Raw genomic sequence first — 13,326 nt, forward strand, 5'->3', positions numbered from 1 at the left:
GTTGTTATTAGAACCTTTTACTAGTGCCCATGACGAATGCTCAATAGAATTCTGTTCCTTTGGCATGTCCTCTTTCTTTATTTTGAAAATAATCCTGTCAAGCACCTTTTATTAGAGGGTAAGATGTTTCAATGATTCTATTACTTTATCAGTAAGTGCCAAATATGGCATATTTCACGTGCAAATAATGTTGTTTCTTTCTACAGTTTTACATGCTCGGATTGCATTCTATTTCAAGCGGCCTCCTCCCACTATCTGGCACATGCATCAACGTAGGCTTTTGCGATTCCTAAATAGCGATTTTTAAGGAATCGCAAAAGCCTATGCATGTAGGAATCGCTATAAAAATAGCGATTCCTAAACATTCCTTAATTGCTACTCGCAAATTGGTAGTCACAATTAAGGAATGCTGTCCTATTCCTTCCTATGGGCCTCCAGGCCCATAGGAATAAATTGGAGATTGCATGAGCAATTTGCGAGTACCAGTAGGTACTCACAAATTGCTCATGCAATTTCAAGGGTGCAAGGGTATCAAAATGACACCCTGTTGCACCCCCGAAATTGATCTCTGCACATATGTTGCACACACATGCCCTAAGGGCGTGTGTGTGCGCAACATGAAACTTTGAAAAATGCACAAAAGTGCATTTTTCAAAGTTTTTGCAAATTACCATGAAGTTCAACTTCATGGTAATTTGCTACTCCTATTAGCGAAATCGCTAATTTTTTTACTTTCATGCATTGCATTTAAGGAATCTCAACTTGGGATTCCTTAAATTGCGATTTGTGCATTTGGGATGATGCATCCCAAATGCAAAAATACCAGTGGCAAAGGGGCGGATTCTGAGAATCTGCCCGTTTGCGACCGGTATATAGTTTGATGCATGGGGCCCTATATTCTTAAAACCCAGCACGTAAAATAGACCTTGTCAAAAAACGTTTGGCTGTTCTCTCTTATTGCTTTCCTTCGAATGACTCTCTCCTTTACGTCCACCCCCCTTTCTGAGTCTACTCTGCTCTAAGTAGCATGACTGCCCTATTCTCTCTTATTATATCTTTGCAACTTGCCCACACCCTATTTCATAGATGACAAACTCTCCTTCTTTGAAATTGTGTCTGCCATCTAACGGTATCTAAAATCCTCCCCCCTCTCTATTCATCCCACCAACGATTTGCATAAAGTCACATAGCCTCTGTAATAATCACACCTAACTTGTAATAATTTAACCACCCACAAAGAAACTGGAGTAAATGCATGGAATGATTCCCTTGAGAGCACAATATTAACTAACAATAACCAAACACCAATGAACAGTGCTTAATTTGAACCTGTGGTTTACAGTGCATGGCAACAGCAGTTAATTGTTTAAAATGGCACTTATGACAGTCTGACACATGATGGCGCCGTTTGTCTAATTTAAAGACAAGAACAACAATAATTGTTTATGAATTCAATATATAATAAAACTGACTAACACCTGCCGCCACAGCCATTCTTATAGCTTTTGTGTTCTGTAATAATCAGAACGGTCACACATGTAGGAGTGTGAGGGTTAGGAATTTTGTTTCTACAATAATTAGCAGAACCGACAGTGGAAATTGTCCGTGCAGGCGGAGGAGGCCTCACCTATGCCTTTTTTTTACAAACGTAGAGGTCCATTAGGATCCTGTCTGAGGACGAGACCGTCCGCCACAGGTGCGGAGGTCCCGTCCGTAGAAATAGAATGCACCCGCCACAGTGGCGGGTGCATCCCGCATTTTTAACATTGCGGCGGGCGGTGCACAACATGACAGGCACCGCACGGTGCCTGCCATGTTGTATTTTGAAACGCAGGGGGGTACCATAGGTACCCCCCATGTGCACCCCCCACCCCCCTTCACTGTGGGGGCCCGCAATGGGCCCCCAAAGCAAGGACCGTATGCCTTTTCGTGGTGGCATTGCCGCCACGGAAATGCATAGCCCCCAGCACATCCTAATATGGCTGGCGGTGTCTGATAGACACCGCCACCATATTAGAGCTTTTCCGCCGCGGTCACAAGGCGACCAGAGGGGTTTCCAGAGTAACATGCTACTCGGTGTAAAGTGCTGCAACATCTCTTCAGGGATAATAAGCGCTACATAAATGCAATTACAATTTTCTGTGGCAAGCTAAGTTATGCGCTGAGACAGGATTTTAAACAGAGCTATAAACTGAGGGAAGACTCTAAACAGGGACATGCAATGGACATTTATATAAATAAATCCACCCACTGGGACATGTCTATCTAGTTCTGCACTGGAGCAGGGCATGGGCAGTAAGTGCTCTGCCAGACTCTTCCTGCCCCTACAGTAAGGCGCTGCTGGCAGCCTGGCAGTCATTCTAGGCACCTGGCTCTGGGATTCAGACATAGGCAAAGTGTTTATAACATTGTCTCTGGAGCAGGGAAACACAGCTGCCTGCTCAGGCTAAACTGAGGGGGCGGGTTCTCATCTTGCTATTTTATCACAATGTGTTGAAGTCACCGCTTGGCTCTGTCCCAAAGAAGGGATGCTCGCCTCCTTGGAAGGATCAGCTACAAGTGTTGATTCTCTCCAGAGACTGGGAAGTGCACTGTTATGGTCTAGAACTCAATGGAGTAAAATCAGAATTGCTCACAAAATGAGGAGGTAAATTCAGTGCTTAATTTGTAAAACAATAAGTGCCAGGGCTCGCGTAAGGAGGCCGCCGCCGCTGCACCATCCACTGCCCCTGCTAGCGCCCCCAATGACAGAACCAACACAACTACTAACTATCACACCCTACAAGTGTGACAAATCAGATTATTCCAGGCCCCCAAAACTATAAGAATGTCCTGGGCAGCAAGTATTAGTCATTTTTAATGTATATTGAATTAACAAACAACTGTTGTTGTGTTCATCTCTAATTCAGACAAACAGCGCCACCATGTGGCAGACTGGCATAAGTGCCGGTGCTGCCAATTAAGAGTGCCGGAAACCACCGGCTCAAATTAAGCACTGGGTAAATTACCTCATGACAAATTCCTTTAAAAACACACATTCTGCAGCTCAGCTGATAACACCATTACAGTGCCTCTCAAAAAGAATAAATTTTCATCGTCACAAACCTTCAAGTTAAGCACAGTCCTGACTTCCAAGCAGACTTTAACATTTGCAGATTAACCAAGTGTACACATTTACATTTCTTTCAGGCAGCATCTACCCTGCCATGGAGGCTTGTTTCTTGTATGGCTGTCTCTTCCTCCCTCAGCTTCACAGCACAGGAGACTGCCTCACTTCCTCTTCAGATGAGGCATCTCAACAACAGGATTTAACCGCCCAAGGACAGTTGTCTTTTAAAAAAGAATAGGGGAACTGTTTTTGTTAAATTAATTAAGCATAGGCATGTCGTTCCCCACAGATCCCACCCACTTCGACCTCTGGCAGCAAGACAGTCAGGGAGAGCTGCTTCTACAATGGATAGCTCTATCTGACATCTAAATGTGGGGGTCAGATGTGGTCTACTGCCCACAGCTGCCAACTGGGGAACCGGGGTTGAGTCCCAGCCTCTGATATCCTGTGATTTTGGGAGAAATCGCTTAATCTCGATGGGACATATGTATGAAGCAATTATCCAGTAGCAAACTAGCCGAATCGCAGAATCGGCTCATTTGCGATTCGGAAAATTGCTTTTGGGAACATACAAAGCCCAAATTGTGATTCGGTAACTTGTTATGGAATCACAATTTGGGTTTTGAGATTCAGTATTTGGAAGGGGCGTGTTTAGGGTGTCCCTTCCAAATGCCGAATCTCATTAGCATGTAGGATTGTTTTGTGACCGAAATGTGGTCCCAAAACATTTGCACTTTACTTCCCCCTCAAAGTTGGTGGTAATGCATTTGCAAATTGGAAGGGGTCCACAGGGAACGCGTTCCCGTTTGTGAATATTGGGAAAAGATTTTTTATGAGCAGGCAGTGGTCCCACGGACCACTACCTGCTCTTAAAAAAATGAAACAAAAAGTTTCATCTTTCATTGTTGAAACGCATCCTATTTTCCTTTAAGGAAAACTGGTTGCATTTCAACAAAAAAAATAACTTTATTAAAACGCAATCACAGACATGAAGGTCTGCTGACCTCTGCAGACCACAATCCATATGATGGCTGCGATTCCTAATGGGTCGCAAACTGCGACCTACCTCATTAATATTCATAAGGTCGGTCAATTTGCGACCCAATGGGAATCGCAAGTATGAGACAAAAACGTTTCCTACATACAGAATAGCGAAACAGATGAAATCACCATTTGGAAATCGCTATGCCTAGTCTATGTACATCTGGCTGTAAGTGCATTAAAAAATGCATAATATAATCTAGTGCGCATGTTGAGTATTTTAATGTCCTTGGTCAAAGTTTGCGCTAAAAAAAAACTCCAAACAAATAAAAAGTACCTGCAGGTTCAATAGCTTATAGCCAAGTGGTTGTAGAGAGCAAGTTATACAAAGCATGAACGAATCTCCACCATTCCTCACATGTGGCATTCCTCTATCAAAAAATTTACGGTTCCTCTTAATGTTTAGAAAAGACAAATCATACAAATGCAATCAATATACTAAACAGGTTTTATGACTTATTAGAACATTGGAATGTTGGGAGCTCCATTGAAAACAATGGAGTGCTCCAATGGCTGGTAGAAGCCTGGAGCTCCAACATTCCAATGTTTCTTGGTTCACAGCTCTGGCTGTGAACAAAGGCTTCAGGGAGCCTGAGGGGATTCCAATGCCCTCGGCTCCCTGAAGGCTTTGTTTTTTTTTGTTAGAACATTCTGCCCTCTAGTGGCAGAATGTTCTAATAGCCTTATAGCCCTTCGTTGCTGGGCTATACCGGCTATTAAGGTCCCTCTCCCTTGTTAAAGGCCCTCACCTTCGGCTCGGGCCTTTAACGCTGGAGAGGGCCTTTAATAACCGGTATAGCCCTCTAGGGCGGGCTATATGGCTATACTAAATTTCCAGCCTTTTCTTTTAAAACATATGGGATGTTTTGCAATAATTTCCCTTTTACTACACTATAGCCTTATAGCCCGCTGTAGAGGGCTAGACCGGCTATTAAAGGCCCTCTCCAGCGTTAAAGGCCCGTGCCGAAGGCGAGGGACTTTAACAAGGGAGAGGGACTTTAATAGCTGGTATAGCCCAGCTACGAAGGGCTATAAGGCTATTAGAACATTCTGCCACTAGAGGGCAGAATATTCTAACAAAAAAAAAACAAAGCTTTATGGGAGCGTGAGGGGATTGGAATCCCCTCAGGCTCCCTGAAGCCTTTGTTCACAGCAGAGGTGTGAACAAAGAAACATTGGACTGTTGGAGCTCCGGGCTAATACCAGTCATTATAAGCCCGGAACACTCCATTGTTTTCAATGGAGCTCCCAACATTCCAATCTTCTAATAAATAGTAAACACAATGACCAGTTTGTATGATTATTTGATTTCTAGTCTTTTCTTTTCACAAGTATGGGATATTTTTGTTGCAATATTTCTCCTTTCAATACTGGCATGATTGTCCTAGTACAATGATTTATCATCTGTCGGTGGTATAGAAGGAAGCACTGGTGTGTCGGTGCTTTCTGCCTGTCAGTGTGTGCACCTTCTATTGTTTCATCAACAGAACCTTGACCAAGCACTGTCACCACGACACACCTCTCTGTTGTATTTTTAAAGGTGAGGGTGACACTTGACAAGCAGGTAGGGGTGTTAAATACAAACTTACATTTTTCTTTTACCTACATGCCATCTTCTTGTAAGTGATGATTCATAGGGAACTTTTTCTGTAACATTTCATAGGGAACGTTGTTTTCTCTTACTCATTTGCATACATTATTCTACATTGCTTATTAGGTCTTGCCTACTAGGCAGCGCGTGCACTGTCTGGTGTGAGAGATATTGTGACTTACGAAGAACAAAGGGGGGCTTGGAGCCTGTCCACTGCCTGTGATTGGTTGGCATTCTCATCACTTTTACATGCCTGCTTCTTATTCATGTCCCAGCATGTCAATCTTGTGGTTGTCACTCCCATGAAGCATTGCATCTTTACCACCGCTTTGTTGGGCTGTCATTTCGCTCCCTCCTGCTTATTTAAAAAAAAAAAAGCTTGCCACATTTTATTTTATTTTTAGTTACCAGTCTTACTCGTATTGGTAACTAAAAAGGAAAAATGTGCCTGCGACATTTTGTACGAACAAAGCGATAACAAAGGGGATGATGGACGGAGCGCTAGAGCAAATCAAACACTCACCCCCCCAGTTCAGACATGGCCATGTGCAAATCAGTCTGACCCTGTGTCTCATGGGAACAGTCCAGCCTGCACTGCCAAGCCATGTCTTTCCTGGACCGGAAACAAACATCCTGGGATTGGTTTCGAGTTCATAACCCTCATCAGCCAGGCTATCTTGAATCCAGTGGCAAAGTGAGCAAGGGGCCAACGTCTGGGCATACCCTGCCAATTTAGGGCCACTGGAATCACGCTATCCTGGCTGAAGAGGGGTGAAACCCCAACACCGGTCTTAGGATGCTTGTTTCCAGTCTAGGGATGACCTGACCTGGCAGTTCGGGCTGGACTGTTCCCATTAAGCGCAGGGTCAAGCCTGATTTGCATAGGGCTGGGTCCAAACTGGAATGGCACGGTGAGCAAAAACGATGGATTTAGGCCCAGATCTCTGAACTGGGGTGAATGTATGACATTGTTCTGCATTCTGTCCATCAATAGTTCTTTTTGCATGCGTCATTTTGTAGGCAGACGCATGCATGCCGCACACACATACAAAATGTTGCTTTAGCTGTCTCAACTACTTCAACTTTTGAAAAAACATACATAATTTACCTACTTACTGGGGCTTTTGGTAAGACGGCTTCATCCATTGATCTAATAAATTGTCACTAACAATTGGCTCCCACCCACTACGGCAGACAGGATGGGCAAAGAGTCAGCCCACCTTACTCAATCACTCCATTTGTCTTAAGCGACTGCTCAAAGACTGAGCGCGTTTTTGACATCCAACTAAAATAGTTCCTTCCTCTACAGTGACAAAGCTGGTTTGAAGAGACTTGTTTTTATATATTTTTTTAAATCACTCTTAAATCAGCCACGCCAGTGAAAGTTCTTTAAATAAATATTTTTAATACAAGCATGTGGAAGTCACATTTAGGTTTTAATTTTTTTATTTTTCATTTTTGTGACCTATGCTTGCAAAAAAAAGAATAACCATGATGCAGCTTGCAAGGCCAGACCTTTTGGGTTTGCCAATGCTTTTTTGTGATTTGCTATTGCTAGGCAACTTCTTAAACAACCCCTAATTGCACCAGTTTACAGGTTCATTTATCTGTTCTACATTCTTTCAGCGACTACTAATCTGCATGCTTTGGTTGTTGTACTTGGCTGCATGTATTTATAAACACTTGACACTCTTATTTGCATAACTGCTCTGTTATTTGCGTAATTATTCACGCTGTTCGATGTGTCTGGAATTTGTTTTGTGCCAACACCCTGAAAAATACTGGTAATTGTTTCATTCTCGGATATAAAAAGGATATTGTATATTTTAATTGTATAATCAAGCCATCTCATTTTACATGAGTGCCCTACAACTTTATAAAGAGCAACATGGCAGTGGGGCGCGATTGTACTCTGAATGCGATAACGGATTATTGCGTTAGAGTGTAGCGACAGGTCACACAGACGGAGCTAGAATGCTATGGTTAATCTAGATTGTCCGCTCTAGCTCACTGGTGCAGCCCGAGTGGTTATACCTTTTCAGTTCCCAACATTGCATAATATCCATGTCTCATGTATGTTCATATGTGTGTATGTGTGGGAGCTTCAAAAGTGCAAATCCAGCACTTTGTAATAAAGCAATTGTGGTGAGAGACAACCACCATCACTATGGCACTCATAGGCCTCCTGATGTGGAAGTACCACAGCTGGAAATCAAAATACTGGGTGTGGCAATTTTCATGTACATAGTGCTTAATTTGTGCCTGTGTTTACCAGTGCTAGGCACTGGTACTTAATTCTTAATACTGCCACTCGTTTATGACAGCTCACCACACGATGGCGCTATCTGTCAATTTTTGAGCCAAAAACATAAGAAGAATGTTTAAAATGTCTATAGACCTTCATTAAAAAAATCAATAATACCAGCACATTCCAGTGCATTTTTACCACTTTGTGAGGCGTGAATTGGTACTAACTGTTTGTACTCAAATTTGGCGCCACTGGTAGAGGATAGTGGGAGGTGCCAGCTGCAGTAGCCAGCACTTCAGCCTTGGCACTTATGATTTTACAAACTAAGCACAGCATGTGTAGTATTAGTGCTCAGTTGAAATTACTGGACAAATCGCAGTTTCTCAGTTGATTTCCTGAGATCACAAATTATGGGCCATTTTACTAATGGATGGATAAATGGATGGATGGATGGATGGATAGATAGAGAGTTAGGTACTATGGTTAGGCTTTCGCTGCCCTTTTAGAATACTAACTTTCATTAAATGGGAACCATAAAACAGATTGACACACTCAGTTCCAGTTGAATAATGTTTGTAACCAGAGCAGAAGTTACATCTTGCAGTTTGGGCCCTCATTGTCCCCTAGCAAGAAGGCCCTGTGTGTTGCAGTCTAGCGCCTTCTTCTGGTAATATGTGGTAAAGAGCAAAGGCAGCAGCCTGTAGTGACTTTAATGTAGCACCATCTCTGGACGCAGATGAAAGCAAGGGAAATAAAAACCTATGGTCTGTTTTACAGGTTCCCCTGAGACAGAGGCATTACTAATCACACCTCTTAAAATCTGATTCTACGGGGGTCAAAATTTAGCAGGTGCGATTATTAGCGGGTTAGGCCCTGATCCCGCAAAGTTTTCTTGGAAAGCCAGACCTGCTTAAATTTATTGAGGAAAATCCAAAAGTGCCCGGTAATTACAAGGTGTGTAAAAAAATTGCACCATTTAACAATTGTGATCACTGCACAGATTTTTACTCAGGGATCAAAATTTAACCAAGAATTCTTAATCGAGACCTATGTGGAGAGACCTTCGAGGCGTAGACTTCTGCACCCCATTGAGTGTTTGGGACCCTAATAGATCAACATTGGATGAAAGACCAGATGGGAACTAAAAAAGTCTCTAAAACACAATTGACTATAGGACCCCGGGTATTACTGAAGTGAACAGAGAGGCACAGGGCACCTGAAACTCAATCACCGACTTTAATTTGGTGAAAACCTGGGGTCTGGTACAGGATTATTCTTATTTTTTAACTGGAAAATCAGCAGCAGGGGCTTCAGCCCACTGTGTTGCCCAGTGTCGTGCCCAGATCTAAAGGCCAGACAAATGAGGGCTAGATATATCACTGGTTGCTATGTTGTATTGGTTTTCTCAGGCACCCCTGTCCCATTGACTGTGACTATGTTACATCTATACATTCTAGTACACCCAGAGTCCCACAGTTTGCTGACTGGCGGGACTTGCATGTTTTTGTATGTTATTGACTATGGCAATACATTTTTTGAGTGTTATTGACTGTGACATTGAATTTACTGTATGTTATTGACTGTGCCATGCTGTATCTGAGTTTTTAACCCTTAGCACCTCCTAGAGTAATTCTTGAGGGCTCGACCCCATAACTCTAGCAGAGTTATGTGCCTAAAATAAATAATTTGTATATCAATTAAACTGTAGTCCTGGTAAACAAAATCACCCACCCAGGATACATCCCAACAGAGCTCAATTTGAGCCAGTGGTTGCCGGTAGGGGCCACCGGCAGGGGCGGCTCCTCCTCAATGGTGGAGGAGCGTTGCCCCACTGGCTCAGAGGCAGCAAGTGAAAAATAAAACAATATCTTAGTATTGTTTTATTTTTCATTTGCCGGCTCTGAGCCAGGTTGTGCGGGAGTGGCGGGCCGGGGCATGGAAGGGGGGAGGAGAAGTGCTACATGCACTTTTAAGTGCGCATGTGTGTTTGGCCGGCCATCTCAGACACACATGCCCACTTAGGTTTCCCCAGCCCAGCTGCATTGAGCAGCCGGGCTGGAGAAACCCCACAGACAGCCCGACATGAGCGGAGCGTCTTCTCAGCCCGCTGAGGCCAATCCCTGCGCTGCTCTCATATAAGAGCAGTGCCAGGACTGGATGGGAGTCTGATGCTTTCCCTGCGACTCCAGGAACTGTAGTAGAGGAGCGCGAGGCAGACGGCAGCACCAGGTAAGTGTCTTTATTTTGATCAGTAACCAGGTCTCCCTCCCTCCGCAGCACTCTTCCTCGCGTGCTTCCCACTCTACCCCTCTGTGCTTCTTGCTGGCCCCCTCTCCCCCCATGCACCATCCACCCCAAGTATTTTATCATGTCAGCCGGCACTTATTTTGGGGACCAGCACTTATTTTTGCTCATCAGACATTTCTTGAGAGTAAGAGAGGGAGAAACACACAAAGCAGAAAGACGGAGTAAGAGAAAGACAGAAAAAACTTCATAAATAGAGAAGAAGGATCCTGCAGGAGTGAGATGAAGGGCAGGGAGTGTTCAGTAGTGAATTAAAGATGCACGAGCTGGAATAAAGACTACAGCCTTGGTATTAGGTGTGTACAACATTTGATTACTCCGGTCGCAGGCTTCTCAGCAGAACTTTGGGCACCGGCACTCATTCTTTTACAAATTAAGCACTGCTTACCAGCAACCACTGACTGCCCAGGGACCCCAGGAAAAGGTTGCACACCCTATTACATGAGGTCTTCGGTTGCTTTCTGTGTTCAGCATCATACTCCAAAGAGTGTACATATTACTCCATCAGTACCATGGTTCCCCACAGCCCATCTGCATCCCAAGATTATCCCACAAAACACCATCCACTGAACTTCAGAGCAGACTTACCTCCACGCTGTCGGGTGACGCGCCCCCATCCCTGGTGCCGTCGGCCGTGTCATCATCCTGTAGAGTGGTGTGTTTGTAGTCCGACATCTGTGGAAGAAAGGTCCATGGTGAGAAGGGGTCATTTCACACAAGGGAAAGGGATGCTGTATATTTACAAACATACCACTGACGTCCAGGCTGGCCCTGAACACGACACTTTTAATGTGGGGCTCTGCCCCCCGTACATTGAGATACCTGCATTTGGGTGACCATTACAAGGGGCTTCACTCCCCTATAGAAGCAACCACTTACATTTGGATGACCCTAAATGAAGGCTTCTGTTCCCTTGCACATATAGAAACCTGCATTTCGTTCAGTCTGAAAGGGGACACCACCAAGGCCGGACTGGCCGTAGTGGCCATCGGGCGTTTGCAGAATTCACCAACTGTTGGATTGTTCACCCACTAATAGGGGACGTGAGCTGGGATTAGACCGTAGTGAGACAGGTTCGTTTTACCCTACTGATGATGTGTTGTTGCAATAGACACCTGCATTTCGTTCAGTCTGAAAGGGGACACCACCAAGGCCGGACTGGCCGTAGTGGGCATTGGGCGTTTGCAGAATTCACCAACTGTTGGATTGTTCACCCACTAATAGGGGACGTGACCTGGGATTAGACCGTAGTGAGACAGGTTCGTTTTACCCTACTGATGATGTGTTGTTGCAATAGACACCTGCCTTTCATTCAGTCTGGAAGGGGACACCACCAAGGCCGGACTGGCCGTAGTGCGCATTGGCGTTAGCCCGGGAGGCTGGGGGTCAGTTTTGGAGCGGTGGCGACCGGTTTAGGAGCAGTGGAGGCCACTTTTGTTACTGGGGGTGAGTACCAGTCTGACAAAATTGCCAAGGCTGCTGTGGGTTCCCAATCCGGCCCTGGACAACACTGTCCTACACACAGGTATCTTTGCAGTTGGGTCGCTGTAAAAGATGGGGTCTGCTCACTTATACATGGAGATAGCTTTATTTCAGTCACCTTAATAAAAGTGTCAGCACTCACCTGTGCAAAGATTCACCTGAACCGCAAGACCCCAAAGGGAAACCCTACCCACCAGCACACTGGCGCAGCTGCACCAAGGTCCCTCAAAGATGGCATGCTCCCACGTGTACGAGACGCGCCGGCGCAAGGAGCGACATAGGACTCTCCTGGTGAATCATACACTGTCACTGAAATCAGTTGTAGCCAAGCATTGGCTATAACCAGCACTTGAAATGGAAAAATAGAAGCGTAGGTACACTGTACCAGAGTCCCTGCTTGTTTCTGAGAAGTGCCGGTAATCTCAATTAAAAGTATTATATTTCTCTTGAGAAGTAGCGGTACTCTCCCTTTCAAAATAAAAAAGTGCTGGTACTCGGTACCGGACAGTACCGGCCCCTTTAAAGCTCTGGCTTTAACAACCTGTTCCTTGAAAGAAATGTGTCATCTTGTTTCAAAATGTATCAGGGACTCTTATCTTTCTTACCTCGGGGTACACAACCAAAAAAGCTAACATAAATATAATGTCTTAAATATTGTTTACAAAACTCTCTCTTCATTGGGATTAATAACAGGAACTCTACAACCAATGGGATGCCATTTTGGCCAACAAAATTTAAGATGGATATTTATGTCAGACAATATTTCTGTAGACTATATTTTGAGAGACAGCCCACCACATACTACAATCTTTGATTGGATGGTAGACTTGCTGTTTACAGAGAAATGTAAACCGGAGCCAATGAAAAACTTTGAGACAGAGCAAATAAAATATTAAATATAAGTTGGCGCTTTCCATTTCCACTGTGGCAAAAACTCACCATGTAATAGAACTGAAAGTTAAATTATCAAAATCTTAACCTGCGAATGTATGCTTTGTGTTCACAAGAGTTTCCTCTGGTGGGTAATTGTGAAAATGTCAGTACGAAAAAAGAAAGCTATGACACGGATTGAAGTGGGGATGGAATGATAACAAAGAGGTAAGAAACTTTCTAGGTAACAACTAAAAAAAGCAAAAACTTAATTTGTGGATTAAATATATGGAACTGAACTGTACTGAGAAACTTCAAAGCGAATTAGAACAATCCTCAGTCGGTTTACCGATGGAAATGTTAAAATAAAATTCACTAACAAGTCGTGCAGCCACTTTGCCCCAAATGCCACCTGCCCCAATAATTATTACTCACTAATAAAAAAAAAAATTACAACCAGAGAAAGATTTACGCATGGAAAAAGGAAATGTGAGATGGACACAAAAAAAGTAATAATGAAGTATCACTACTCTGAATGAGCTTTATCGATATTTTAGAGAAAGCTGTAAAACCCCAATTGGGCAGAACACGGGTCAATTTTAAATATGGCAAATACCTATTATTAGCTTCCGGCTATTATAAAATAAACCAGACAAGCACACCATATAACAAAGAAAGGCT

General features: G+C 43.8%; 1 protein-coding gene across 1 annotated transcript in view; it reads right to left on the bottom strand.

Annotated features, from left to right (window-relative positions):
- The window catches only part of ECE2 (endothelin converting enzyme 2), a 309,525-nt gene that overhangs the window by 158,331 nt on the left and 137,868 nt on the right, over positions 1 to 13,326 (bottom strand). The window contains exon 2 of the mRNA XM_078667332.1: positions 10,882 to 10,968. Coding sequence (XP_078523458.1) covers positions 10,882 to 10,968 — 87 coding nt within the window. The remainder of the gene's footprint in view (positions 1 to 10,881; positions 10,969 to 13,326) is intronic.

The sequence above is a fragment of the Lissotriton helveticus genome, chromosome 11 (genome assembly GCF_964261635.1).
Source record: "Lissotriton helveticus chromosome 11, aLisHel1.1, whole genome shotgun sequence".
NCBI lineage: Eukaryota > Metazoa > Chordata > Amphibia > Caudata > Salamandridae > Lissotriton > Lissotriton helveticus.